The sequence below is a fragment of the Sylvia atricapilla genome, chromosome 20 (assembly GCF_009819655.1).
Source record: "Sylvia atricapilla isolate bSylAtr1 chromosome 20, bSylAtr1.pri, whole genome shotgun sequence".
Taxonomy (NCBI): domain Eukaryota; kingdom Metazoa; phylum Chordata; class Aves; order Passeriformes; family Sylviidae; genus Sylvia; species Sylvia atricapilla.
This window is the reverse complement of record NC_089159.1, coordinates 8,227,533-8,255,310: the sequence shown is the minus strand read 5'-3', so window position 1 is coordinate 8,255,310 and position 27,778 is coordinate 8,227,533. Positions and strand designations below refer to the sequence as shown.

The 27,778-nt window shown below is 42.3% G+C and overlaps 1 protein-coding gene across 1 annotated transcript in view; it reads right to left on the bottom strand.

The window, feature by feature from the left end:
- Positions 1 to 24,851, bottom strand: part of PPM1E (protein phosphatase, Mg2+/Mn2+ dependent 1E) — a 60,920-nt gene extending 36,069 nt beyond the window's left edge. The window contains 2 exon segments of the mRNA XM_066333485.1: positions 24,396 to 24,650; positions 24,652 to 24,851. Of these exon segments, the coding sequence (XP_066189582.1) occupies positions 24,396 to 24,650; positions 24,652 to 24,800 (404 nt within the window). The 5' untranslated portion in view covers positions 24,801 to 24,851.
- Between the last annotated feature and the right edge of the window lie 2,927 nt (positions 24,852 to 27,778).

Here is a 27,778-nt window from a genome sequence, read left to right as displayed (position 1 = left end):
TTTGGTTTCGTATTTTGGTCATTTTATGAAGGTTTGAAAAGTCCAAACCTTATGCACAAGCATTAGAAAAAATACATATGTTAGAAAAGGAGGGGAGAGGTTTGGAATGGGTATTGGGAAGGAATTCTTTCCTGTGAAAGTTTGAATTGCAGAGAGGATTTTTGCCAACAGTGACTGACCTTGAATGAGGCCTCAACACTTCAGAAAACACTTGAATTTCCCTCATTTCCAGACCATCAGCATTCAAAACACGTGAGTGACACTGATCCCCAATCTGCTGAACTTCTGAAAACTTACCTTTAAACAACAGGATCAAAGTAACACCAAAGCATTACTAAATCTCTTTACTACCATTTTTCCAGATGAATTATTTAATATAATCTAAAGAAAAAAGTTCTAACCTAGTGACTTCAAGATGACATTGCTCTCTGTTCCAAATTCACAATTACTGTGTGAACCTCAAGCTGAAATCAAAAGTCCCTCCATAAATTTAATGCTATTTAAGAAATCTAGGGTTTAAAGAAATTTAAAGCAGAAATAACAATAAAGGATAGCTTGAGGGGGGAAAAAGAAATCAGTGGAAAGCCATGAAATTTCTCAGTGTTCCATCCTTCACGTCACAAATAATCTCTCTGGAGATATAAACACACAGGCAAAATTCAATTAATGCTTTCAAACTGACAAGAGTGGTTAAAAATAATAAAATTAAGCCTTTTAAATCAGAAGGCCTTGCCAAAAGGTGCATCCCAGGAAGGGCAGCACTGATTCCAAGGCCTGGGGAGGGTCTGTCAGAGCTCCCAGAGGTGCTGGAAGCTCTTCCTGAATTCTCCTGGCTGGAGATTGGGTTGCTATGATATATTTCTGTGGAATAATAGGGGAAAAAAAATATGGAAAATGTGAAGATTGCAGGCATGTTCCCTGGAAAAATATTTGATCACAGGAGGCAATCCTGACCTATGAATTCCTTACTAAAAGAAGTTCTTCCCACTGTTGGTTGCAATTAATGCTCATTTTGAGATGAATCCAACCAAAAAAAAAAAAAAAAAGGGGGGGGGGGAGAAAAGAGGGGAAACAAAATAAGAATTTTGTTACAAAAAATACTAAGGCACTATAGAAAGAGTTTTTGTGTTGTTATGGAAACCCAGAAAGCACAGGCTAGGAAAAAGAAAAGTGAATAAAGAAGCAATTTCAACAGCAGATAAAAACATGTCCTTGCTTCCCGGAAAAAGTCCTTCCAAAGGATTTGTTGATGCTGTGCATCCAAGCAACTGAAAACTACAAATTCTACCCCAGAGAAACACAGATAAAAATTGGAAATCCACTGCAACAAAATAATAAACAGGACAAGGGATAAAAAAACCAGATGGAGTTATCAAAGTGTTGTTTTCACACCCACGAAGGAGCAGTTTGCTGAAAATGCAGAAAACTTCAGACATTCTGTTTTAAGCAATCAGTGGAGTGGTGGAAAAGACAGGATTCTCTGTTTATCTGGAGAAAAATAGTTCTCTGCTCCTCTCCCACATTTGTGTTTGCATTTCATACATTTTGAGCAGGTAGCCAAAGAAATAATTCTGTCCTCTGAACATAAATCACTTAGGAAAATTTGTTTTATATGAAGCTGCTCTGAATATGCAGAATAAAATGCAAAAATGTCCATTATCTGTTAGTCTATAATTCTTTGCACATTAAAAGTTAATTTAAATATATTTCCTGACACGGTCCTAAGTTGCATCCAAAAATAATGATAATTAAGTGCACAGATATAACCAAGGTTTGGCTTTAAAATTCTCAGTCTGCCATTAGGTAATTCTTAATGAAATGGCACAAATCAGTCCTGCTAATGGCATAATGCTCTTATGTACCTGGATAATCTGCAGTGCTCAGGTATCCTGCAGCCTGTCAGCTCAGGAGCAGGGTGGATCTTTTAGGGAAGAGCTCCCAAAAGTGGCCCTTTCCCTGCAGAAGGACAGAGGTGCCTGTGCTGAAAACACCTTTCCACTGCTTGAGAAAGAAAAAAAAAAGGATTTTTTTGGCTTGTAGCAATGATCACCTGTTTATGTAAATCGCCAGCAAGACAAGAGAGGGTTTGTCATCAATTCTAAATATTCAAGGGGTAAATTGTCGGTGAATCCTCAGTGGTTTTGGCACCAAACCTCCTGCCTGCACCTACTGAACAATTGCTGCTGATGATGGGCAGGAAATCAGCTGCACACATCCAATAAGCACTTCTGTAAATAAGCTAATCTTTGAAGACAGTTTCTCTTCCTCACCAAAACAAACCACCAAAAAAAAAAAAAATCCCCCAAGGGCAGCAGACCACAGAGTTCACATCATGGACCCAGTGACTTCTAAATTCATTCTGGAAAGAAAACCATTTTTACTGCAGCCATCCATCACTCACCCAGGAGCTTTTTACTCCCTGCAGGGCAAAGTCTCTTCATCCTCACTTCTGTCATTTTAAACCACAGAAGGGAACAAATCACACACCTCAGACTGGGGGGTTATTTTTTTTCTTACACCAAATTTTTAAGTCGTTTTGTGGCCGGGAGCTCTGAACTCAGGGACCTGGGCTGTGCTGACAGTAATGGTACCAGTTAAGGAAAATCACTGAGCTCTTCATGTACATACATTTGTACATAAATAAATAAAAATCAAGCAATATTCGCAGAGATGTGATCATTGTAGTTCTAGGAAAAGACTGAACTGCACTAATTTTCTGGGATTAACTTTGGTTTGTGGATTTGTGCTCTTGCAAACACCTTTGCCTCCAAATTCCAGTCAAACTCCTTAGTGTTCTTTTAGTAAAACTCAAAAATAGAAACATGGATCTTAGCAGGTTTTACTGTAGGACCTCCCCGTGGGAGAAACAAAACAGGTAAAGGAAAATGAATGTGATTTTTCAAACTGAAGCATTTTACCTCATTTTGTGAGGATACTCACAGAAAGCCACATCATCTTCCAATATTCTTCGGCAACACACACAAAGCCAAGGCCTTTTATATTTAAGAACAGGAAAGTGCCCCAATAAAATACTGTCACCTCTCTATTTGAGCCACTGCATCTCCAGAAATACAGTTTCAAATTCTAATGTGCAGTGAATATTCCCACTGAACATCCTGGTGGGCACCTTCACTGCCAGTTCTGAGGCAGGAGCAGAACAATTGCAACAAAAGACCTGGGGAAATGGTCCCAGAAAATGTATTTTCCTTTGGGTGCAGTGGGGGAAGGATTTGAGAGGGCCCAGGATGGTGTCCCTGCTGCCATCCTGTCCCTGCTTTGGGGTACAGAATTAGTCACAATCTCTGCCATAAAAGATACAATGCACTGATTTATCCCTAATTAAGGATGGAGTGGAGAAACAACATTTGATTGTTATTTACCTTTCGACATCTGTCGGCCTCTTTCAAATACAGTGATTTGAAAGGGGAGAAGAAACCTCACTAATTGCTCTCAGAGCTGTGTGAAGAGTTCAGGCTTTCTGGTTTTGGGTTTTTGTAGGGAAGAGCTGTGTTTCAGATGTAGTGTGTGTTGCTATGGTAATTATTATTTTACTGAATGGTATACATTCAGAACTGATTTCATATTGTCAGACAGCAATTAAACAGATTAGGCTGTGTATACTCACAGCTCTGAAATATTTCCAATTTGTTTTAAATGTTAGGGCATGTGGAAAGCAGTGGTCTGGGAAGTGAAGTATCAATTCAAAGGGCACCTCCAGCTGCACAGGTCTCCTCTTCCCTCCTCCTCCACTCACAGGGTATTTAGGAGTGGGGATGCTGCAGGACATTTTGGGGCCTCATTTCCCACTCTGTCTCTCATCTCCTGCTGCAGGCTGAAATCTCTCTTTCTAGATGGCTGCAGCAGCAGCTCCAGTAACTCCAAAACTGAGCACACTGCCTTCCATCTCCCATTATTACCCTGCTCCTCAGAGGAAGTTTTCACTTGCTGGCCACTGAAGAAACCCTCAATGAAGATAAATGATTTTTCCTCTCCTGCTGTCCCTTTGCCACCATCCAACCTCTGAAGGCGGGTTTGGCATCACTGCACCCCAGTTTGGTCCCCAGGACACCTGGACAACAGAACCAAAGCATGAAGTGCTCAATCTTCACCACAAACTCTCTGATTTCAGGTCCAACAAGTCCTTCAGGCTGACAGTCATTTCCAGATTTATCCAGCCCCCCTCAGGTTATAGAAACACAAAAGAAGTCAAGGAAGAAAAACAGGAAGCAACATGGTTTAATTTTCCTGAGAGATTCCAAGTATCTCAGAGTAACTAGAGAGACAATATTCCCCCAGGACAAAAATGATGCTAAAATTGGTGTAACCAAGCCCAAGAAACCCTCTGGAATTTTATTTGCTGTGTCTTAGCTTGGCATAGGAAGAAATTATAGCAGCCAGGATAGGAAGTGAAGAAAACTCAGGCTTATGCTCAGCTTTAATACAGGTTTTCTTTGGTAAACCAATCAACTCCAGAATCCCATTTTTTCCCCATGCTAAGAAATAACTCAAGGCAAAATTTAATCCATGTGAGATGGGATAGTCATAGAGATGAATGATGAGTTTGAAAACTCTCGGATGAGAAACACTTGAAAAATGTCCAAAATTGTCAGAAAGGAAAGGAGCTGTGCAGTTTCTGAGCAAAGGATAATAATCTCCAAAAAAAGAGCAAATGAAGCCTCATTTCTGTCAGCCCATGGCCGGATTTGTGCAATAATACAGGTCAAAATAGGGTATAGCTTTAAGCTTTATGGGGACAGGCACTGAACAGCAAGAGAAATGATAAGATTATCTAATTATCCATATATTTTCCTGCTCATTCTCTCTCTCAAGTAGATGATTTTCATAGGTTGACATATTCCAGTTGGTGGGAGCAGGTCAGGGAGGAGATCAGGAATGAGTCAGCAGTGGAAGGCTGATGGAAACATTAATCTTGAAGAAAGCTAAAGGATGAGAGGAAAGCAGAATCATCCAAGATCAGAGAGGATATAATGGGCACAGAGGGTCTGAAAGGTGAACAGACTGATGGCTGCACAAGGGAACAGCAGCCTGCAGGAAGCTGGCACAGCACAGGCCATCAACAAAGAGGAAACAAATTGGCTAAAATAAGATAGGACCTTGAAAATTAGGATAAAAATAATTTGGATTCCAAAAGGAGACATAATTTGCCCAAAGGATGTCACGTCCTGGCAACGTGAGTGAAGCAATTGTACAGCATTTGCTGTTTCTCCTGGTGATAAGGAATCAACATAATCTGGGCATTTCAGACAGTTCACAAAGGAGTTGGCATCCACTCAGGAAAGTCTTGACTTATCTTTTTGTCCCAGTTTCCAACCCTGTGAACAGTGGGGGCTTTGTGTGCCACCAGTGTGTATTGCTAAAATAGCCAGGTTGTTCACAACAGCACTCCCTCCCCAAAATCACCAAAAACAAGAATGGCTTTTTTATGTCTTTTGGATCAAGCTGTCATGTCTGTAAAATGCAGACATTCTGGGTATCCCTGACATATGGTCAGAATAATTTGAGTTATTTTCTTAAATACAACCGTCTCTTAAGGCAAATTTACTGTGCAAGAGCTATGGAGGGGAAAATGATGCAAAAGGAATCAGTATTCAGTTCCAAGGGAGATTATAATACATATTTAATTTTAATAGATACTGAAACTCTCTGTTGGGCTTAACATTCAGGCTAATTATGACTAAAACAGAATGGTGATTCTTTCCTATGTGTTTGAGAAAATTTGGGGTTCTCTGGAGAGAACAGGGAAGTACAGACAAGGTCATTCACCTGCAGCTGCTGAAAGAGCTCGAAGAAAGAACCTGAACTGGAATTTCTGCCTCTGGAAAAGAATGCAAATGGTTAAGTGGTGCCAGGATTCCACAATATGAGTTTAGGAAAGCTCATAATCCTCAGCTTTCCGAAAGGGCCACCACATTAAAATGCAGTGGCGAGGGAACAGATCCTTCTTTAAGGCCACACTGGCAGCTGAAGTGATTGTCACAGCAGTGTCCCCAACTTTCTCCTTAAAATGGTTCTAACAACATCCCTCAGCCCTTGCTGAGTTAACATGCAGTTAGCACGTGTGAGGCTGAGCTCAAAGTTATTTTAGGAGCCAACTGGAAAGGAGATTCAGCCTTTTTAAAAATGGAATTGTTTTCTCTGGTTTAAGACTGTTTCCATGGAGAGACCACAGCATATGAACATCTTTAGGCCAAGTGCTTTGCTGCAGGCTTATCTGAATGGAAGCACCACAGGAGGAAGGATAATTGAGGCCAGTTGTTTAAAATTCATGGGCCTCCTCCTATACTTTACCCAGGAGCAATTTATTTTCATTATTTTGATCTGTTAAGCATTTAAAAGTTAAATAGTGCTATACACACCTTCTCTTAAGTGACATATCTTAATGTAATATTTACTCAGGATGGAATAAACGTAGTGGCGACAATGTCACGCTGTTGGGTGAGGGTGACAAAGTGGCAGGAAAATCACACTGTAGATCAGTGTAAAGGGATGCACGAGGGGAAGAAACCTCCATCCTAAATTCACACACAAAATAGTGAGCTCTGAACAGACTCTTGCCTCCTGGGAGAAGCATTCTTCTCAGTTATAATGAATAGGTCTATTAAAAAGGCAGTTTACTCTTCACTAAAGGAAAATAAAGCCAACAGAGTGGTGGTAGTTACTGGAAACAGGGATGTTGTTATCCTGCTTTATAAACCCTGCGCGAATATTTTCTCTGATTGGGATCTCAGTCCAGCTTCTCTCCTTACAACTTCCCCTCCCAGTGCAGACAAACAAGAAAAAGTACACAGAAGGCAATAAAAACCCATAAAAGGAATAGAACATCTGCTCTTGGAGGAAGAACTAAGAGTTTATATTGTTTACACAGTAAATATAGTGGATATGCTGTGTGCTCTCGCACGCCTTCGCGAGGCAAAGCCAAAATTCAACCTTTCCCCTCCAAAAATGCTTATTGGAATTTGGCAGAAGCAAGTTTAGGGATCAGGGAGCTAACGTTTAGACTTGACAGACTGACAAAAATTTACCTAAGTCTTGAAAACATTTTCAGAGCTTAAAAATGCAGTTTCACTCCTGTGTGCTCACCCCATCAGGTGAATTGCTGGTTTAATCTCTGTTTCACCCAGTGCAATAATTCACGTTCAAGGCTCTTCCTGCTCTCAGGAACAGGGGTGGGAATGCCATAGGCCTTCTCCACTCAGGAATGTTATGGGATGCAACCATTGCCATGGTGGTGGCAAAGCCAAACTAGGGCAGTCAGCACAGAACTCAGCACAATTCAGTGTAAATGTCTCAGTTCCATGGTCACATCCCAGGAAAATTAGGGTCAAAAAGCTCAGATGTAGTTCCAGGTTTTGCTAATGGAAAATGATCACCTGAACTACCTTAAAATTCAACAGAAGAGCCCTCGCCTATTTATTGCACGGAGTTGTTTGTTCTATGGCAGGGCCAGGAGGGCACCTGCACCCTTCTCCCAGGACAGAAGGGTCATTAAAATCCTGAATGGAAGAAGAAGGACGGGAAGGAAACTCCCTTTGGCAAATCAGGATGTTGCCACTTGCTCTGGCTTTGCTGCTCATGATAAATGTGAGCGTCAGGCTCTCAGAGCTGAGTCCCAAATCAGACAAGCTGATCCTCAGAAGACAATCCTGAGTCTGAGAACATTTTCTATAGCTAAAGAAATTCCATTTAATAGCACAACATTTACCTTTGACATCAGAATCTCTGTATACACGAGAGGAACAATTTACAATTGACATTTTCCACAGCAATACTCTGTTCCATTACAAATGCATCATGTTCTTTCCATGCTTATGCACGAAGAATAATGACCTTAAAAGTAACATTTCAATTTACAGGAAATTTTAACTAGCACAATCATCATCCCCAAAGGAATACGATATTGAAATATTATTCTCTTGAACTTTGCAAAACACAGGGAGATATCAACACAAATAACAAACCTTTCACTGATTTAAGGCACAGATACTGTGGTGAGGTATTTCTGCAAGGAAAAGTTAATTTGCTCCTCTCTGCACAAATAACATTGTTAGTTAACAGACAGTCCATATTCACTGACTCAGACCAGATTTCCTGAGATGAACAGGAGTACAGAGATGCAAAATTATCAGATTTTGCCTGAGTTTCTTTGACCTGCATTTCTTGGACTAATGAGAAAGTATCTCATTAAGATGCAAACAAGCAGCCCATGTGAAAGGAATTCCAGCCTACCAATTGCCTTTGTAATTTCCTGTATTATGACAAACATTTCTAAACACAGGCAGACATTTTCAAACCATTAACTGCAGACTCTCAGATATTTTTAGGTCAAGATCCCTGGTTTACTATCAATATACAATATGATATGTTTATGTAGGAACCTTTCTCTTTTCCTACAGGACAGAAACCAGTTCTGTAGCAAACATGGGTTAGTGAAACAAGAACACTGATGAGCCACAAAAGTCCTGTCAGCCACAGCTCCATAAACAAAATATGTCAGCAGAAGAAAAATGGAAATGTTCGTGTATTTTCCTCCTTGAAATTCAGGATCGGATTCTGCTGTTTGATTGCATCTCTGGGGATAAACTCAAAAACCAGACAGGCTTGCTTTGTCATGTTTCTCCTCTGGAGAATTTTGCAAAAGAACCTATTTGCACCAGTGAAGGTTGAAAAAAATGGGAATCAACAGTGACACGCTCAGCTGGTTCCTCCCTCCAAGACAAGCGGAACAAGAAGACTTTGTACCTTTTATCCAACTGAAGCCATTGCCCCAAATGGATTTTACACATTCACAAATATATTTATGATGCCTCATTAGCTTGGCGTGATGAATAAACTCCATCAATCAACATTTATTTTACTAGATTGAGCTGCTGTTACCCTTGAGTTGAAAAGGAAATGAAGAAAAATGTAGGCTAGTAGGAGCTGTTCGCCCTAGGGCTTTGTTAAGGATGAAGGGGAAAAAAGGGAATACAATCATTTAGGTTGGAAAAGACTTTAAAGATTGAGCCCAACTGTTCCCCAGCACTGCCAAGGCCACCACTAACCCATGTCCCCAAGTGTCACATCCACATGGCTTTTAAATCCCTCCAGGGACAGTGACTCAGCCACTTCCCTGGGCAGCCTGTGCCAATGCTTGATAACCCTTTTGTTTTGTTTTTCTGTTTTGATCAGGGAACAAGAATTACTCATCTGCTGTAATTATTCTTGTTAACAGCTATACCTTCCAGCAGGGCAAGGGCAGAAGGTGCTGTCCCCCTCTCAGTAAGAATCTCCATCAGGAAAGCTGAAAGTGATGAGCTTCTACTCACTTGGCAAGAACTGAGATGACAGGAATTGGTGACGTTGTTCTTCATGTGCCACTGTCAGTGCCATGTAAATCACCAGCAGAAGTGCCAGTGGTGTGAAATTTTAGATGAGCACTGACTGGGGAAGGGGAGCAGGAGCCCTGAGCTAAATCCTGGTACTGCAGCTGGCAGAAATTGTGCTGAGATTTAGCACAGGATTTGGGTTTCAGCAGTGAAACCACAGCCTCAACCAGCCCTAGATTAAAATATATTTATTTCCAGAGCTTGTGCATGCACATGTCTGTGTGTGTATGCCTTTAAAGATAAAGCAGCAAGCAGACAGATGTTGATTCATGGTGAGTTAGAATTAAAATAGCCTCCTTGCTGATTACACCATTCAGCAGAGGCTGTTTTGTCCTATTTGATGTTATTTTTTCATTGCTGAATGCTACAACGTTGTCTCATCTCCAATGTCCTTTAACACCATGTTCATAATGCCACAAAGGTACTAATTGACCAGAACATTCCAGTGTGTATATTAAAGCTTCCATCATGCAAAAATAGCAACATAAATAGCTGGGTTTGCCTGTGCTATCTATCTGTAGGTAGATAGCTATAATCCCCAAATCTCTCTCTATCCCAATCCCTCTGTCTTATCTCCAAAACAATACGGAAAAAACCCACGACCAATCATGCTTCTATTACGCCATATTAAAAGCTCAGCAGAATTTCATTAAACGGCTACATTTGCTTTGTTTGAGATTACAAACACAGATCTCCCTCTTTCTGGCAATCCATAACCCAAGATATTTGGCACTCTATCAACAATTCCAGACTTGGAAGGATTATAGATGTGCTGACAGTTAAAGGGAGCTAGAGTTCCCTGCCTCAGATAGATAAGTAGCATGTACTCTTTGATAAGTGCTATCAGAGCCCCACTCTGACAGGAATTCCTCCACGATGCCACTAAATCTTGCACCGTGAAGCTCATTAAAGGCGCTGCCATTTGTCCCAGCAGAGCCTGAACTCCCCTGTCACCAGGAAATATATTCCATTTCTTCCCCCGATTACATACACACTGCTTTATATGCCAGATTCAGAATATGTTCAGGGGGCTGGTGGGGGAAGAAGGAAGGCTTTTGTAGGAGCACACAGATCCAGCCCCTGTGCTTAATCCGGTGAGCTGTAAGACAAAGCTGTCCGGTGGCTTTGTGTCAGAGGAACGAGCTGAGCAGTACAACACAAATTCCACTGTTTGTGAACACTTCATTCCCGTCGTTTGCACTGGGTTGCTCTGTTGAAATGAGGAGTTTCTGGAGGAACCCTGCAGTTGGGAGGAGGGGTAAATCTCAGCTCTTTAGTTGCAGTGATTCCTCCCCGTGCCAGGTTTTTGCAACATCATTACCCACACACAGAGCACGAGGATCTCAGCCAGCTCCATTCAGGAGCAGCACATCTAAGTTGAGTGAACGTTTTTTTTCCTACAGGAATATCACGATGATAGGTTCTGCAGAATGTGGTCAGACTCGTGCTCACTTCACTGGATGCTACACCATTACGAAATCCATTCTGAAATCTCTTCTTGCCTTCAAGATAATTGGGAAAATAACAGAGCTCCAGCAGCAAAAGCCTTGCTGTATGTGTAATGAAGATCTAGGATCAAACATCTCGACGGATTCTCTTAAAATAAGTGTATTATAATTTCCTAGATTATTACCTGCCAAAGCTCAGTGGGTGGGCTCTGAAGGCCTACGCTGTCAGGAATCCCAGGTTCTTAGAATCCTGTCATATCTGTCTGCATCCACCCCCTCAGTGTTTCCAGTTTCCCTTCTTCTGCTTCTGAAAGTAATTCCCTTGGTAGCTGTCACATTAAGATATTGGGATACAGCCTTCCCACTGCACTTTTGGATTCCAGCTGAACCTGACTGTCAACTTCGCTAACAGAAAGTGAGTACAACCTCCTCCAGTGCCTTGAGATTAATTTGCCTTGAGCTAATGAAAGTCAATTTCTAATTTCAACCCTTAATTGTGATCAATAGGGCTTGAATGAAGCTTATCCAGACAAACAGGGAGAGAACTGATAGGCAGAATCCATATCCAACGTGGCCATTTAGGATTATGTCCCAGCCAGATTGGATTCTTTAGGTTTAGGTATTTTTCAGAAACAGGGAGATGACAGCTCAGAGTTATCACAGGAGCAAATCCAGTGAAGAGTACAATAAATGGGTTTAGAGTCCCACAGATTGTCACTGGTTTTTACATAAATGGACATTCCATAGGGTGCCTCACACACTTTATTGGGAGGGGTCTGTTCCCTGCAGGTGGAAAAGCCTAAATCCTGACAGAGCCATCATCTCTGACTCTTCACTCCCTCACTTTTACTCTAAATCACCTTAGAGCACGGACAGCTTATTTCAGTTCCTGTGGCATTCCTTGAGACACAACGGAGAGGAAAACATCACAATTCTCCTGCATTCTTAATTCAGAACAAAAACCCCCAAGACCTTGCACATACGCACACTAACACATCATTTAACCAGTTCTGTATTTTTAATAAGCTCCCAATCAGTTTATTTTAAACTCAGAAAACTCATTTGATCTCACTGGTGGCTCACAGGCAAGTTTGCTGGCTACAGATAAAAGCTGTTCTAGACAGGGCTGTGCGTTTGTGTGCTTATTTTTTTCCTCTTCTCCCTATTATTGAACACCATGGCCAATATTTTGCAGAGACAAAATAAACAGAACAATATTTCCAAGCCTGATATCAAGGGCAACACTTCCCAAAGTGCTTTGTTTACGCTGCCGTTTTTCGGGAACTTTCCCAGTTTGTTGTTCCCACCAGTGTTATGGTGAGGGCAGCAATTTTAGACACTTGAGTGTAAAATTTCCTTATCATGTCACTTCCCCTTGCTCTGAAGTGAGACTGGCAGCTTGTATTTGCTACTCATATACTCTGTAGTAGTCTGTCCCCTTTTCACAGATAGTACTACAATGGTTTTATAACTACACACAGAGAGCAGCAGTAAAAATGTCAGTAAAATTAATCAGCCTTGTGTTAAAAATCCTGCCTTATCATGCAGATATTTTGGTTTTCCCTCAGATTATGGTTACAACAAGTGAATAATGATCCTTTTCAAGCAAATGCAGAGAGAGGCATCATCCTCATACAATTGACTGTGTTCACACAACAGAGATGTGGAAACTGTCTCTGGCTCCAGGAGGTGGAAAAGAACAGATGATTCTGTGGAGCAGAATAATACTTGTGGGATGTTTTCTTCTACAGGATATCCCAGCATGTGGGCTGGAGCATGGAATTGGGGGAGTTACAAATATACTTCATATACTATATAAATATACTTATACTATATAAATATACTTACTACTGCAAAATCCTTATTTTGATATTAGGTCAACACATCACTCCACACTTCAATTCTGCCAGCAGCCAGCAGAAAACCAGATCCCTTACAGAAGAGAAGGAACAAACCTAATAATTACCAACTTCTCTTAGATGTCAGAAAGAACAAATCTACTCATTGCCAATCCCATCCAAATAGGTGTAAGTTCATCAGCACCACATTCACGGGTAACTTGCCGTGTCACTGACCTCCTGTTTGTTATGAGGTTTCTAAAACATGAATTCTTATTTCCTGTGTATAAAACAATAGGGACTGATAGAGAATGACAGATTTATCTTCTCAAGCTACTCCTGGAAACATAAAAGCATCTTATGGCTGGTTAGAGCAGCCAGAACAGAAACACTGGATGAACAAGACAATTTGGAGGATCTGTTCACCTTGCCAGACTTCCTTTGTCGAGGAAGAAACACTTGACACTGGCAGAAGAGAATGGTGAAACTTGAGAAAGATGACAATTCTATAAATCCGTAGTTATGATATTTCAGCTGTTGCCCTACAGCTAAATCATTGGATAAATACGGGAGTGTGGTTGGGTAAAAGGTGCAGTTTCCCCCAAGGAATCACACAGAATATCCAGTTTCTCTCTGTGCAGAGGGAGGAGTGCTGCAGTTGGGATCGATTTCAGCTGTCCAGCCTCTAACTGGAACGGATTGGGTGATTAGGTGCAATCAGTGTTTTACTGGGAGGTTTGAACACAGCCTGTTTAGAGCAGGTAACTGAAGTGATCATCCTGGCAATTCCTTTTAATTGTTTGATCTGATCCAAGGTTTCAGGTCTAATTACTCTCACAGTTTTATTTCTTAAATTGTTTTCAATTGATACTGTGTCCATTACATTTTCTCATTCTGCCCCTTTCTTCCTAAAATGTTAATTTGTGACTGCTATGTCTGTTGGAAAACAACTCCACTGAAATTTCAGATTGTTCTTTTTTTACAGAGTTTCCAAGCTCCTCGATTGCAGAGTAAAAGCCTGAAATGTTTCCAAGTACATTTTTCAGAAACAAACCCAACACCAGAGTTTCTTCTCAATTATTTTAAATTTACATCAGTTGTATCATTCTGAGCTAAGTTGTGATACAATGATTACTCACTTTGGCAGCACTTCCTATTTCACCTTTTCTCTTGCATATTCCTGTTTTAGGAATTTTTGTGGCATTTTAAAATGCCATTTTTATATGGGACTTTTTGAGAGGCACAAGGAAAGCACTTGTCAAACAAGACTCCCAGCTGGGTTTGTATTTGTAGCAGCAGCACAATATAATTATAATTAAATTTATAACTACAGAAATGAGAACTTTGTCATGGAATGGGCAGAGAGTCGGGAGAAAAGATCAAGAATGAAAAGGATTTTTTTTTAAGTGGAGAAGAGTTTTTGAATGTTGACTTTTAAACCAGAAGTGACTTGCTCTTCTCTTTTTCTCCCCCTATAAATTTTCCCAACCTCCTGCCCTGCTTTATGTATTTATCCTTCCTTTTTCCTAGGAAAGTAAAACAAATCATCTTCCTTAAAATAAAGGATATATATAGAGTAAATTAATTAACTCAGTTCTGAGACATAAGGGTTTATGAAACTGGAGGATGTGTTAGTTTATTCTGGGATTTAAAAGCAGCAATTTTTGAGGGTCATATCCTGTGCCTTTTTATTTAGCCCAAACTTCCTTTGACAGAACTTGGAAGTCCTTGACATGCAAAAAATGCGGATTAACCTCCACACACACTGTGGCATTTCCCTGGAACTCTCCAGGTTTATTGTTACTACCAGGATCACTACCAGGGTTTAACACCTCTGAATGTTTTCTGTTCCGTCTGCCAGACAGCCACAGGCAAAACGAACACTGTCACACCTCGTACACCACCGAAAGGAGACACTTGAATTATTTTATCAGTCTTTCCAAAAAATCAAACTTTGAGTGCAGCCTAAAACAGCTCCCTGAGAAGCATCTGGAGCTGGTAGCAGGATATTAATAGCAAACCCCCCATGAAAGCAAGAGCATGAGAAAGCACCGGAGCTGTCTCTAAATTAAAGTAACAGCCCCGATACCTCGCAGCGATGTCAAAGCACGAACCCAGCTCTGTGTGACCAACTTCAGCTCAAGAACTCGGCCAGGAGAAAAAAAAAATTGAGGAGTTTCTCTATTTTGCAAACTCCTTTCACAGACTGACAGTGATTCTCTAAGGAATGAATGGGCGGGTCACTTGAGTTTGTGGTTTTATTTAACTCATTCTTCCTCTTTCTGTTTGGTCGTTTCGCACTACCTTAATGAGCTGGGTTTCATATCTTTACAAATATAAAGCAGAACTTCCTCAAAGTGCTTTCCTTCTTCTTTCTGCACTTCCTCAACAGATGTTCTTTGTTATGTCTGTCTCAGAAAAATCAAAAATAATACCCTCCCCACAAAGTGTAAATTTCAGATTTAATATTTTGGGTTACAGCCTTTGTTTTTCCTCTTGTTAAGATGCACAGAGCATGGAACCAGGAATTGCTCCAATTCATCAGTTTTCAGAGAACAATAAATTGAATAGTTTTCAATATGATAATGCAAAACTAGCTTTTTATTAAGTAAGTCTCATATTTTTTAATGTATAAAATATATGTAATTGGTTTCTTAAAGCTATTTAATATAGAATTGCATTAACAGAAATGAAAGAAGAGCTGTTTTAAAGAATGATAATCTAAATATTTAGAGCTCATTGCTTTCTGCATTAAATTTTCAACCAGCTAGGATGAATTTAAGAAGTATTTTTCAGATTTATTGTATTCTACTCTATTTATTCCCTGCTGACGAACCTTTCTACTTGCATCTCCCAAGACACAGGAAGAGTTTGCAAAATCTGGGTGAGGAGAGAAATATTTTTAGGATATTTATTAATTTTGTAGAATAAACTATTTTTTCTCTAATCCCCAGAGGCAGATTTAGAACTTTGTGGCTTGGCTCTTGTTTTTGGAGATGACTTTATTGTATGTCATGGACAGCATCAGCACTTAGGAAAAGAAAGTGAATGTGAATTGTGGGGTGCTAAACCAAAAGCATCCAAAAATAAAAAAAAACCCACTTCTCTAAAATCAGTGTACAATGTAATTAGCAGAGATTTGAAGCATTCTGTATGATCATTTTGGGTCATTCTTAATCAGCCAAACTCAGGGAGGTTGACAGAAATGAGGCAAGTTTCACTGGGGAAAGGAGCAGTCACTTAATGCAGGCTCAGCTCCTCTCCAGCCTGGACACACATCCCAGAACCTGCAGCTGCTGTTCCCACTCACCCCACAGGGAATTACACCAGTTTTACACAGTGATGACTCTCACTCTCTGTTTATATAGAAGACAATTATTTCCATTGATTTACACAGTTTGCACCACTGAGGTAAAAGGTTAAAAGCTCACACTTGTGTTTTATCAATGCTCGTTTCTGCTGGGGGCACTTTCACCAACAACTCACTTCACGTTAGGATCAACTAACTTTCTTATAGAATCTGATCCTCTGGATATTTTAAAATTTGAACTTTTTGGAGCGCCAAGAAGAGGAGAGGTTGATTTCATGTCACACCAGGTAGATCCCTCTCTCTCTGAGGAGCAAACTCCAGTGAGAAAGCAGAACTAAGAACAACCCAACACCCCCGTGCTCTGCAAGCACAAAGTGCCTCTGTCCCAAACAGGGCTGTTCCTCTAATCCCCAGAAATACTGACCTTCTGATTTCTCATTACCAAATATTTAGGGTTTTATCCAGCTTTTTGGAAGAAAGTGGTAATAAGAGAGCTGAGAGGATAAACTCATTATAGAAAGGGACCTTTATAAATAAATAAATGCATTAATTTAATTATATTTCCTCAAACATGGCAATGAGATGACAAACAGAATGACACCACTTATAGGAAAAACTTGGAAAAGCCTTAGTTTAAAATACATGTCGTGTTGTGTGTAAGTGTGTACCTTTAATTTATAACTTACTAAATTCCTACTTCTTATCCAGGTTGGAATTTCAGATAATTTCTCATTGTTGGGCTCAGAGGTTCCAATGTTTCCCTGGGTTTTCAGGTGATCTACTACATACTGACAAACCAAACATCTCATTTTTAATATTTATTTTGCTGAGGGAAAAAAAAAAAAAGTGATGAATTCTCAGCTAGAGCATGGAGCTTTCAGCCTTGCAGAACTTGAGAGCTAGGACTGAAAGGAACAGAACCACTGTGGCAGCTAATTAATCTAACATGCAGAGCACCGTGTGTGTAACACTAACGAGGAACAACTCACCACGTTCATTTCAGCTCTCTGAACCTCAGTAAGAAGGTCATAGCCTGAGGTGAAAGGAACAGCCCTCGAGACAGTGCCAAGAAGTTAAAATGCCAAGGGCCTATTTTTACATGCTGTTTCTATTATTAGTTACACCGTGTGGAAGTTCAGAGCCTATGAAAAAGTCATATTGTCAAACAAGAGAAAGTACACAAATTCTTTACTGTAAATGAAGTGCAGAAGAAGCTAAAGTTGAAAAGCAGTTAGGTACAATTTAACAGGCTTTACTGGATCATCAAAAGCCAGCAAAAATAGCTCCAAAACCCCGTCCTCTGAGAAAATTAAGGAGCTGCCCACAATTTTACCCGATTAATCAAATATTCCTTTTCTTGTAATTACAGTTTCCCACTTCAGGTTTGTGTGTGTCCAAGCCCATTTTGCCATGATCAAAGTTTAGCAGCCCACTGTGTAATCCTGCTCCAGAACCCATCCAGCCTCAGAGTGCACAGAGAGTTCAGGGCTGGGAGCAGCACCACAGCTTCAAATGCTGCTGCAGTTACTCAATCATTACTTGCCCTCAGCTGTTTTCCATCCAATACAAACATAAACTGAGGTAATCCTGCAATCTGGTTAACTTGTTTAACTTCTGTATTAATTATAGAAGTACCCAAGGGCAGCTATTTCCCACGCACTCCTAATTTATGGCTCTGATGATTGCTTCTTTATAAAATGTCTTATTAAAGGCGGGTAATGTTGTTTCTTCCTAATGAAGTACAAAGGCACGGCAGAAATGTTTCTGTAAAACAAGTCCACAGTCTGCAATCATTTTATCTAATCACTAGTGTGTTATAACAACAAGAATCTGGAATATTTGGTTAGGAATTGAGATTTCAGCCAACTCAAACAGAAGGCCCTAAAGTACAACTTGTAGTAGTGGCCATTTAGCAATGTCATGGGTTCCTAACATGTCACACACACATATTGTCCAGGATTCATTTGTTTTTATAATAATTTCTATTACATAATTGTGATTGCATTGCATAAGAGTCTTGCAGCATGCTTCAAAGAACATCTAATGTTTTAAACTGCTAACTCCATTTCATCTCATTTCTCACATGTCTTTCCTAGACAGCGAGGAGAAAACAAACCAAAAAAAGAGCAGGCACCAAACAACGGGAAGAAAGAAAATGGTGTGGAACAGCCAGAAAATATTTCAGAGTATCAAATACAGGAATAAATAGTTTTCTCATTATCTGTGTTCTGCATGCCCTGTTGCTTTTGCTTTTAATGTGATCATGTCAGCAATTTAGCCAGACAACAAAAATGGATGAGAGCAAACATCTCTGACACAGCAGCCAAGGCACTGAAACTTCTGCTCACAGAATGCAGAGCAAACTAAAAGTTTAAACTTCTGTGAAAAGAACCACAACTGAGTTCTTCAAAGAGCAGGTGGAGAAATACTCTGCCACTGTTGAAGGCAGTTACAATGAGGGATTTTAAGGATAAAAATGTTCTATGAGGAGTGTTTTGTGCAAAAAAAAGAATTACCAAACAAATTCTCCAGAGGAATGAAGCTCATCACATCCAAAAGGTAAGAGTCAAAGGAAGTTCCACACGATGGCCAGTAAGATTTTAGTTTCAAAAGTGGTTGTGAAAGATCCAAAAAAAGAATGTGTTAGTACAGATCTGATTCTTCAGCCAGTTTGTGCCCAAAAGAAAACAGTCTAACTTAGGAGGAACAGATCCTGTGCAAATTGCTCTTGGGTCAAAAGAAATCTTGGTGTGAAAAACTCCTAACAACATTAATTCCCTTTAATGTGTTGTACTACCAGCAACGTTCATTGAAATAAAAGCACTGGAATGAATATATTTCCATAATCTGTTCACTAAGAATGAATTTTTTAATGCTATGTAAAGCAACTTCCAAGCATAGTCACCCGCGTGCTTGAAAAACTCAGCATCCTTTTAATCATAAAGTAGGAAGTTTTGAAATGTCATCTTACATGTTAACCATTACAAGATGTAAATCTGCAATTTAGACAGCTTATTTGAGCTGATATTCCTTTTTTAAAAAAAAATGAGTATCAAAATATTTTATTTCCTTCAGTGTTTTTAAAAACGTGGGAGGATGAGCTGAATATGCCTTAGAAACAACAAGAAGAATCCCTCAGTGTGTAGAGAATCAGTTGTGTTTGGGAAATGTTTATTTCTAAACACCACCTATTTGTAGATTATTGTGATTTCTAAGCTAAAGGGGGTGAAATGTGTGTGCCATGAATATTCTGGCTCACCACCAGAATATGGGTTCTTGTCAAGAGTGACTACCTATGGAAGCTCTTGGCTTTCTGCACACCATCCTGTGGGATGATTTAGGATTTCTTCACAGAGGAACACCAGGATTTCTACACCAAAATCCCTGGGGTGTGATGTTAGCATCCTCAGCTGTACCCAGCCAGCTCAACAACCACCCCTGGAGGAGATTCCTAATCTTGGAGGGGCCCCTGTGAGATGTGGCTGTTGTACACCACAAGGACCCAAAACTCCAGCTTCAGAAGGCTGAAAAAGTGACTTTTCTATTTTTGGGAAGTGTCTCCCCTTTTATGCTATTCTACACAGACCAATTCCATTGGTGACAAGAAGAAAAACCTCTTTAATCACGTTGGTCAGACCAGAGGGATGTCAAGAGAAGTCCCTCCTGGGGAAAGACTTTAAACATATCTCTTGTTAAGAGAAAATTCCCTGGGAAAGGAATTGCAGGAACCCAAACATCTCAGGCACCAACCAGGGCTACAGTGAGACATCAACACAGCTACAGCCTGGGGGTGGAAAATCCCAGATTGATTTGGGTTGGAAGGGACCTTAAAGATCCTCCAGTGTCACCTCTGCCATGGGCAGGGACACCTTCCACTATCCCAGCGTGCTCAGAGCTTCATCCAGCCTGGCCTTGGACACTTCCAGGGATGAGGCAGCTTCTCTGGGCAGCCTGTGCCAGGGTCTCCTCACCCTCACAGAGAACAATTCCTTCCTGAGATCTAATCCAAACCTAGATTAGACTAAATATTCCTAACGTGGAGTCGAAATTGAATGTTCTCTATCCAATCTCATTAACCAGAGAAAATGCCCCAGCCAGTGCAGCCAATATCTCCTCCTGTCATTCACTGTGGGCACAGGCCAACATTATCATTGCTATTGAAAAACCTCACAAAAGATGATGAAAAAAGCACCATGTTAAAAAAGATGCAATGACTTTTTTGTTGGTCCTTGTGATTAATATTAGACGTGGCAAGTAGTTAATTATATTTCTTAAAAGGGCTTGGAGATTGCAATCAATAGAATTGATTATAAAAGACGAATTATGAAGGAGTAAAACATCACAGCCTGTTTAATATGATGCTAAGAAAGCCCATCCAGCATCATTTATAAATTTCACCTTAAAGTGACAACAGTACCAGTTCTCATGTGCTAGGGGTTTAGAGAGCATATAAAAACATGTATATTTGCTATTTAAAGGGAGAGAATTCCATCTCTCCACTCAACAGAGATGGAAATAGCAAAAAGAGCAGTTTTCAAGAGCTTCCTTTATTAAAAAAAGGATTCCTGCTCATGGAAAATGACCACGAGAAGTTCTTCTTTAGCTTAACATTGCAAGGTGAGGGGCAAAACCTCCATTGTCATTTACTGCCCAGATTTTACAGAAATCCACTGTTAAAAGGGTGACTGTACATTCCCCTTCTTGGTTTTTTAATTGTAAGACTAGGGAAATCCATAAGCAATAAATATTTTCTCTCTTTATGAGAAAGAAAGAATCAATTAAAAGAACTCACTTCAAATAATGTGTTTTATTAGAATCTAAATATTTTGTGTATTTAGCACAGTATTCTGTGAAGAAAGAGTGTGTGGAAGTTTTTCTTTTCATGTTCTAAGTCAAATCAAGGCTGTTGCAATCTTTAAAATAATCATGTTGTCATCAGGGACATTGTTAAACACTTAAGATGACATGACAATAAATTTTAGTTTTATTTTACTTACCATCCTCTGCAAACTCAACTCTGGAGAAGCAGGGCTACTTTCTAAGCTTGCTCAAATGAAATTTGAATTCCTAAATGAACATTTGAAAGCCGAAAAGTTGTACCTCCAAAATCACTGAAAATAAACCTGAACTTGGAAATGATACCAACTATGTCTATTCCCATCAAAGCTTGGGGGAAAAAAAAAAAGAGAAAAAGCAAAGTAAGAAGAATTTACAGTCGAATTTTTCAAAGTATTTCATTTGCACAGGGAAAAACTCCCAAACATGTAGCAGCAAGACAAATTTGCTCTTCCTGGTGACACGACTTGTAAGAGTCTGGCTGTGTCCTCTCTTGGCAAGCACAACTTTGCTGATTTGTTTTTTTGGAAGTCTTGTCAAGAGCCAGCTTTTGGAATGCGTCAGGTTTAATAAAAGTATCAGTAGGAAGAGGAAGAGGCCAGGGCATGATATGGAACTTTGTTACACCAAGTTAGTAACTTCTTCCTTTAAAATGAGTCAGAAATCAGGTCTGATTCAGCAGGAGCAAGTGATGAGGCCTCACATTAAATGTTTCAAGGCCTTAGTATGCTTGTTTCTACACAGAAACGATGTAAATGATATATTTTTCTCTTGAATAATACGGTCTAGCTGCAGCCTGGAAGTTCATTTCGTGGTTATCAGCCAATGTTCCAAGGCAATTCCCTTTTGACTGTTTTCTCCCTCTAATGCACCTCCTATTGATGGGTTTTGTTCTGTGGAGGGTCACTAAGAAAACACACAGTGCCCGTTTTGTGGCATTTAGACAGATATGAAGATTACATTAATCTAATTTTCCAAGCATATGTTGCCTCTATGAAAAAAAACCCAAAAAAACAAACTAACCCAAAAACCAAGAACAGGAAACCTCAAAGGGGAATATGAGTCTTTTGGAAAATAGCAGGAAAAATCTCATAAATACCAACTCTTTGATACTGATCTACACAGTGGCAGGAAAACATTATATTTTGTCATGATTAGCAATATGTTCTCATTTCTGAAATGGTCTTACTTTCCTCAAAAAAGATCCAAAGCTCTGTGCTTAAAATAGCTGAAAAACAGCTGTTGGATTTTTCACAGCAATGGGTTTTATCTTCATGCTACATAGAATGCAAACCAGTCATTTGACTAATATATAGTTGCAGAAAACATGCCTTCAGAACAGAGTCTCCCCTCCTAATGACAAACCAAGGAAATATTTCCTTTTACAGGAGTTTTCACATGCTTTTTTATTTATTTGGGTTTTTTTTTTTTTATTTTAACATTTTCACAGCTGTTTGGCACAAGAGCAGCTTTACTCATATACATCAAGTTTCCCACCTCTGGAACCCTCTGACCAGTTGAACCCTTGGCTGTAAAGGGTGAAAACATTTTGGTTTTGGCTGTTTTTAGTCTGGTCAGATTTGAAGCTTCTCTGGTGACTGGAGAGTGAACTAAAAAGATGGGAAAGTGAACTAAAATTACAGCACCTTACCTGAAAGATACTTTTGCATATTTGCACTTACCTCAGATTCCACCATCATTCAAGAAAAAGCTATTTCAGTTTAGCTCTGTCTTGGGACTTGTTAGATCAGACTTATAATATTCTAAAATGTTTTATTTAAGCCTTTAGGAAACTCTTTCCTTACAACATAATCCCCTGCTGCCTTGAGTTTGAAGTGGACCTTGGTTTTTGCCTAGAGAAGGAAGCCTGCATTGATTTTACCACAAACAAAGCCAGGGGATGCTTCATTCAGGGGCCATCCAAAGATTTATACGGAAGGCTGATAAAAACCCAAGGAGCCACAACCTGGCAAGAGCTGTGTCTATAAAAAGATTCCTCTCAAAAGGTCTTTTTTTTTTTCCCTTATTAATTTCAGCCATGAATATGAGCTTCAGAAACTGGGGAATCTGGGGTATGGGGACAGGCAGAGAGAGAAGGGCTGGGGGAGGAATTCCACTTCGAAATCCTTTCATAGCTATACTTCAAATAATACTTTCAAATAATCTGCTCCACGTCGAAAACTTTATTCCCACTAACGTGACTTTGGATTTCACGAGCCTGTTTTAAAAATAACCCAACAAAACGCGTCCTAAATAGGTAGAAGGGACTTGCCTCTCTGCTCTCTACCACATCCTCTGAATGTGCTGCTGTATTCCAGAGACTTTCCAAAGGTGGCAGGGCGAGCGTGTGTGAATAGGAGAGCTTTGTCCTCTGCAGCTATCATTGTGCTGTCCCTATCGCCCACAAACGCAGAGGGCAGATGAGAACTGGATAGAAACAGACCATGCAGTTGTAAAACCCGGTTCTTTTCTCTCTTTATTTATTTATATCTGCGACCGAGTAACACCTCTCATTACAATTACCGGCTCAATGGCAGAAAAGCTCCCCGGTGTGCTGTGCAGATTTTCACAGCTTCATTTGTCTCCTCCTGTGGCATCAGTTTAAAAAGGTTCCTAAAGAATTGCCACTAACAACCGCTTCTATTTCGAGCCTTCAAAGCCGGAGCTGAGCACAATACAAGGCACTGGTAACTGATCTTTAGGTTTCAGTCCACAGACTTTCCACACTGGGAATAGATCCCATCTGTTTCCTCTTTATGCACCAGCCTTTAGAAAGCACAGATCTGGAAACTGCCTCCGTACAGAACCGAGTATAGCCGGCTTTCCCCAGCTGACGGCAGAAAAATCCCCATGATTATGGAGAGCTTTCTCCCGAGGTTTTCTACTCCTCTTTTCTCCCCGGTCTGGGAATACACGGGGTGGTTTTCTCCATGTGCGGTGGGTTTTTTGGTGTTTTTTTTTGAAGGGTGAAGGGGATGGACCTCCTCTCTTCCCTTGCCCCTTCTTCTCTCCCCTTCTTGGCAGAGGTTTCCCCATTCACCAACCCTCAGAGGGGGAACATTTCAATTTCCAGCCCCAGCACAATCGAACCCCAGGCAAACCCCGCTCCTCGCTTTGGCACCAGAGCGTGAGACATTTCCCCCAGCGCTCCCTCTCCCCAGCAAGCTGCTCTCCAGATGGATGCTCGTGGCTCTGCCTTGTCTCTTCCCTTCTCCTGTCCCGGCCAGAGGCAAGCCCAGGGCACAGAGCAGAGCATTCCTCGGGGCAGCACTCTGTGACCCCGAGATGCTCAACACCACCGAAGTCCTGAACTCTTTTTGCCTCGGTGATCCCTCCTGTCCCCGCTCCCTTCCCTCAGCCCCACACTGGGGTCCCCTCGGTCCCTCATTCGGGACTCGCTCAGTCTGACATTTGGAGTCCCTCAGCCCCACACTGGGGGCTCCTTTTAGCCCCACACTGGGGTCCACTCGGTCCCTCATTCGGGACTCGCTCAGTGTCACATTTGGAGTCCCTCAGCCCCACACTGGGCTCCCCCCGGCCCCGCGCCCTGCCCCGCTCCCCTCAGCCCGGCACTCACTACTTGTAGAGCTGCTGCAGGCAGAGGTCCAGGCACTCGCCCTCCACCTCCTCCTCCGTGATGTGCTCCGAGAGCGGCCGGGGCAGCGAGGGCAGCGGCGGGGGCGGCGGCGGCGGCGCGGGCGGCTGAGGGTCGCCGGCATCGCCCTCGCCGCCTTCTCCCTCCTCCGCCTCGGCGGCCGCTCCCGCTTCTCCCTCAGCGCCGGGCTCCTCGTCAGCCTCTCCCGCGGCTTCGGCGGCGGGCGGGGGGGGCCGCCGGCTCCGGCTCCGGTTCGGGCTCCGGCTCGGGCTCCGGCTCTGCCCCGAAGGGCCCGCGGAACTCGCCCAGGAACAGCTCGAGGAAGCGGCGGTAGGTCTTCTCCTCCGCGCTGCCGCCGCCGCCGTTGCCCGAGCCGCCCGCGGCCATCGCTTCGCATTCCCGGCCGCCCGCCGGCGGATCAGCACTGCGCCCGCAGAGAGCTCCCTGCCCGCCGCCTCCTCCTCCTCCTCCTCCTCCTCCTCCCTCCCGCCCGCCGCCTGCGCGCGCGCTCCCGAGCCGGGCCCGCGGGGCCGCGCACGCCGCGGGGGGCGCGCCTGGGCGCCGGGAGCGCGCGCGGCGCTGAGGGGAGCCCGGCGGGGTCCGGCGGCCGCCCGAGGGGGCGGCTCAGGCCGCGGCGCTGGCGGGGGAGCGGCGGCAGCCGCGCCGCTGTGATGAGTCACGCCGAGGCAGCCAGACGCGTAGGTTCCTCGCAGGAACCCGGAGGAAACCTGAGCGAACAATCGCTCGTTACCTAATCCCTGCCTCCTTCGGGGACTTCCCTGGAGCTTCCGCCGCCGGCGCCTCCGCGGCTGCCGGAGGGTGCTCGGGGCCGGGGCTCGCCCTGCCCTGAGGGGCCGCCGCTGTCCCGGCCCAGCCCCGGCCTCGGGGAGCTCGGAGCGGGTTGGCGTGAGGGGAACTGGCCGTGAGGAAGGACGAGGGTAGGTTTAGTTCAGGTGTTGGGGAGGAATTCTTCGCTGTGAGGGGTGGTGAGGCCCCGGCAGAGGTTTGCCCGGAGAAGGTGTGGCTGCCCCATCCCTGGAAGTGTCCAAGGCCACGTTGGATGGAGCTCTCAATGCCAGGCTCAGTAGAAAGTGTCCCCAGGTTGGATGGAGCTCTCAATGCCAAGTTCAGCAGAAAGTGTCCCCAGGTTGGATGGAGCTCTCTCAGGTTCAGCAGAAAGTGTCCCCAGGTTGGATGGAGCTCTCCCAGGTTCAGCAGAAAGTGTCCCCAGGTTGGATGGAGCTCTCCCAGGTTCAGGATGAAAGTGTCCCCAGGTTGGATGGAGCTCCCAGGTTCGGCAGAAAGTGTCCCCAGGTTGGATGGAGCTCTCCCAGGTTCAGGATGAAAGTGTCCCCAGGTTGGATGGAGCTCTCCCAGGTTCGGCAGAAAGTGTCCCCAGGTTGGATGGAGCTCTCTCAGGTTCAGCAGAAAATGCCCCTGCCCATGGCAGAAGTTGGAAGAGATGATCTTTAAAGCTGCCTTGCAAACATTCCATGATCCTACGATAAATTGCGTATTACACAATATCTACTCTTTCCATGTGTCTGGCAAAGGAGAATTTGTGAGAAGTGGAAGATGCTACACCAAGCAAAAGTTAAAAGATAACCTGTCAGTGAGAGACAAACCGTAGTGAATATTCTCTTGCTGTCTAATAAATGTCTTTCCTTTGTGAAAGGCATTTTGGCTTGTTTTATTCATTGCTGCTGGAGAGCTATTTTCAGAGCTCTCAGGTCCATAAATACCAATATACCAACAGGTATAATTGCCACACATTTAAAATACCTTGTACTCATGGGAGGCAACGATATCCTTAATGTCAGATATACCTTGAAAAATGGCCAAATCACAAACCTCATATGCAAAAAGATCCTCAAATTTTTATGTATTGTAACAAGGACAGTATCTTGCTGAAACCTGTTGTTCTCTGCATTGTAGCAATTACCTCTGCATTGTAGCAATTACCTCTGCATGTCAGGTGCTCCTGTAAATCTGTCTTCTGTTTGGTGAATTATTTAGAGCCAAACTAATTTTAGAATATTTCCGGCAACTGCATTGACTGATCATGTTGCAATCTTGTGAATATGTAAAAGCCCTGAGAGTTAAAAATGTGATTGTCACAGTTAGGCTTAGGCTTTCACAGCCAACAGAAAATTGCATCACTTGTCCTGGAAGGTTATCTCTAAGCAATATTTTCTTTGAAATGCCATTTCTTTATTTTCAATTTAGCACTCATTTATTTGGGTAAGGCCAGGTGGGTTTGAAGGGTAAGAAACATGGATGGGTAAGAAACATTGCAGTTCTTTTTGAGCAGAGAGTTCCAAGTTGCAGCTGACGATGTCATTGCTGGATTTTGGTTGGTTTTTTTTTAGTGTTTGTGTGTTCTGCATCATCAGTGAGTCACAAGCCCCGGGAGGATGTATATCAGTGCAAGTATCACAAAGCAGTTTTAACTTCATCATCAGTTGTTTTTCACTCGGAATCCAGAGGCAAATGGAGTTTCTAAGAAACTGTAATCCAGATAATCTTCACATAATGTGATCTGAATTATAAAAATTCCTATTATTACAATGTCTTAGGGAAGTCACAGCTAATTCTACAAGATGCAAGATCAGCTTCATGTTTTATGGCAAACAGCAATTAAAACTATCTAAAAAGAGATTCAAAAGCATTTAGACAGCCTTTCCCCAAAATTTTTGGTAATCTTATATATATATATATTTTAGTTGTTTCAAGCAGCACAGAAGAGTATCTGGGAGTAATACCTACTCTGTTTCGTGTTGAAATGTTAAAGTTACCAGATGTCCTTGATTCATCTTGGCAGTCCCCATGTGCTTTTCATCATTTGTCTCGTGGCAGAAGACACTAATTAAAATGAAATAGAGTCGAACTCCACGCTCAGGACACTTTTTGTCAACTTTTTGGCACCGCAGTCAAGCCGGGATTGTTTCACCCTGATATTAAACAGAGAGCTGCTTGGCTCCAGGCCGTGCTGGCATTTGTTTTCTGAGAGGGAAAGGTGGGGAAACCATTTGGAATATCCACTCCCATGAAGCTGGAACACGGAGCATACGGTGCCTGTGGGCGGTGGGGCTGAGGCAGGTCAGGGGCTGGCTCTGCTCTCTGTGGGGTGACTGATTCCCCCAGAGAGGAGCCACCCTGCTCCTCTGGGTGCTGCCCAGAAAAGGAAGCTCTGAGCACCCACTGATCCCTCAGAGAGTGTGCTCGAGATGTTTGGAGCGTTCAGGAGCTCTGGGAGCTATATTTAGAGTGCCTGGCTGCACTCTGGATATCGTTGGGTGGATGGTTCCTGTGGGATGAGGGGAGGTGGATGGAATAAACTCAAAATTCCCAACGTTCTGAGCCTG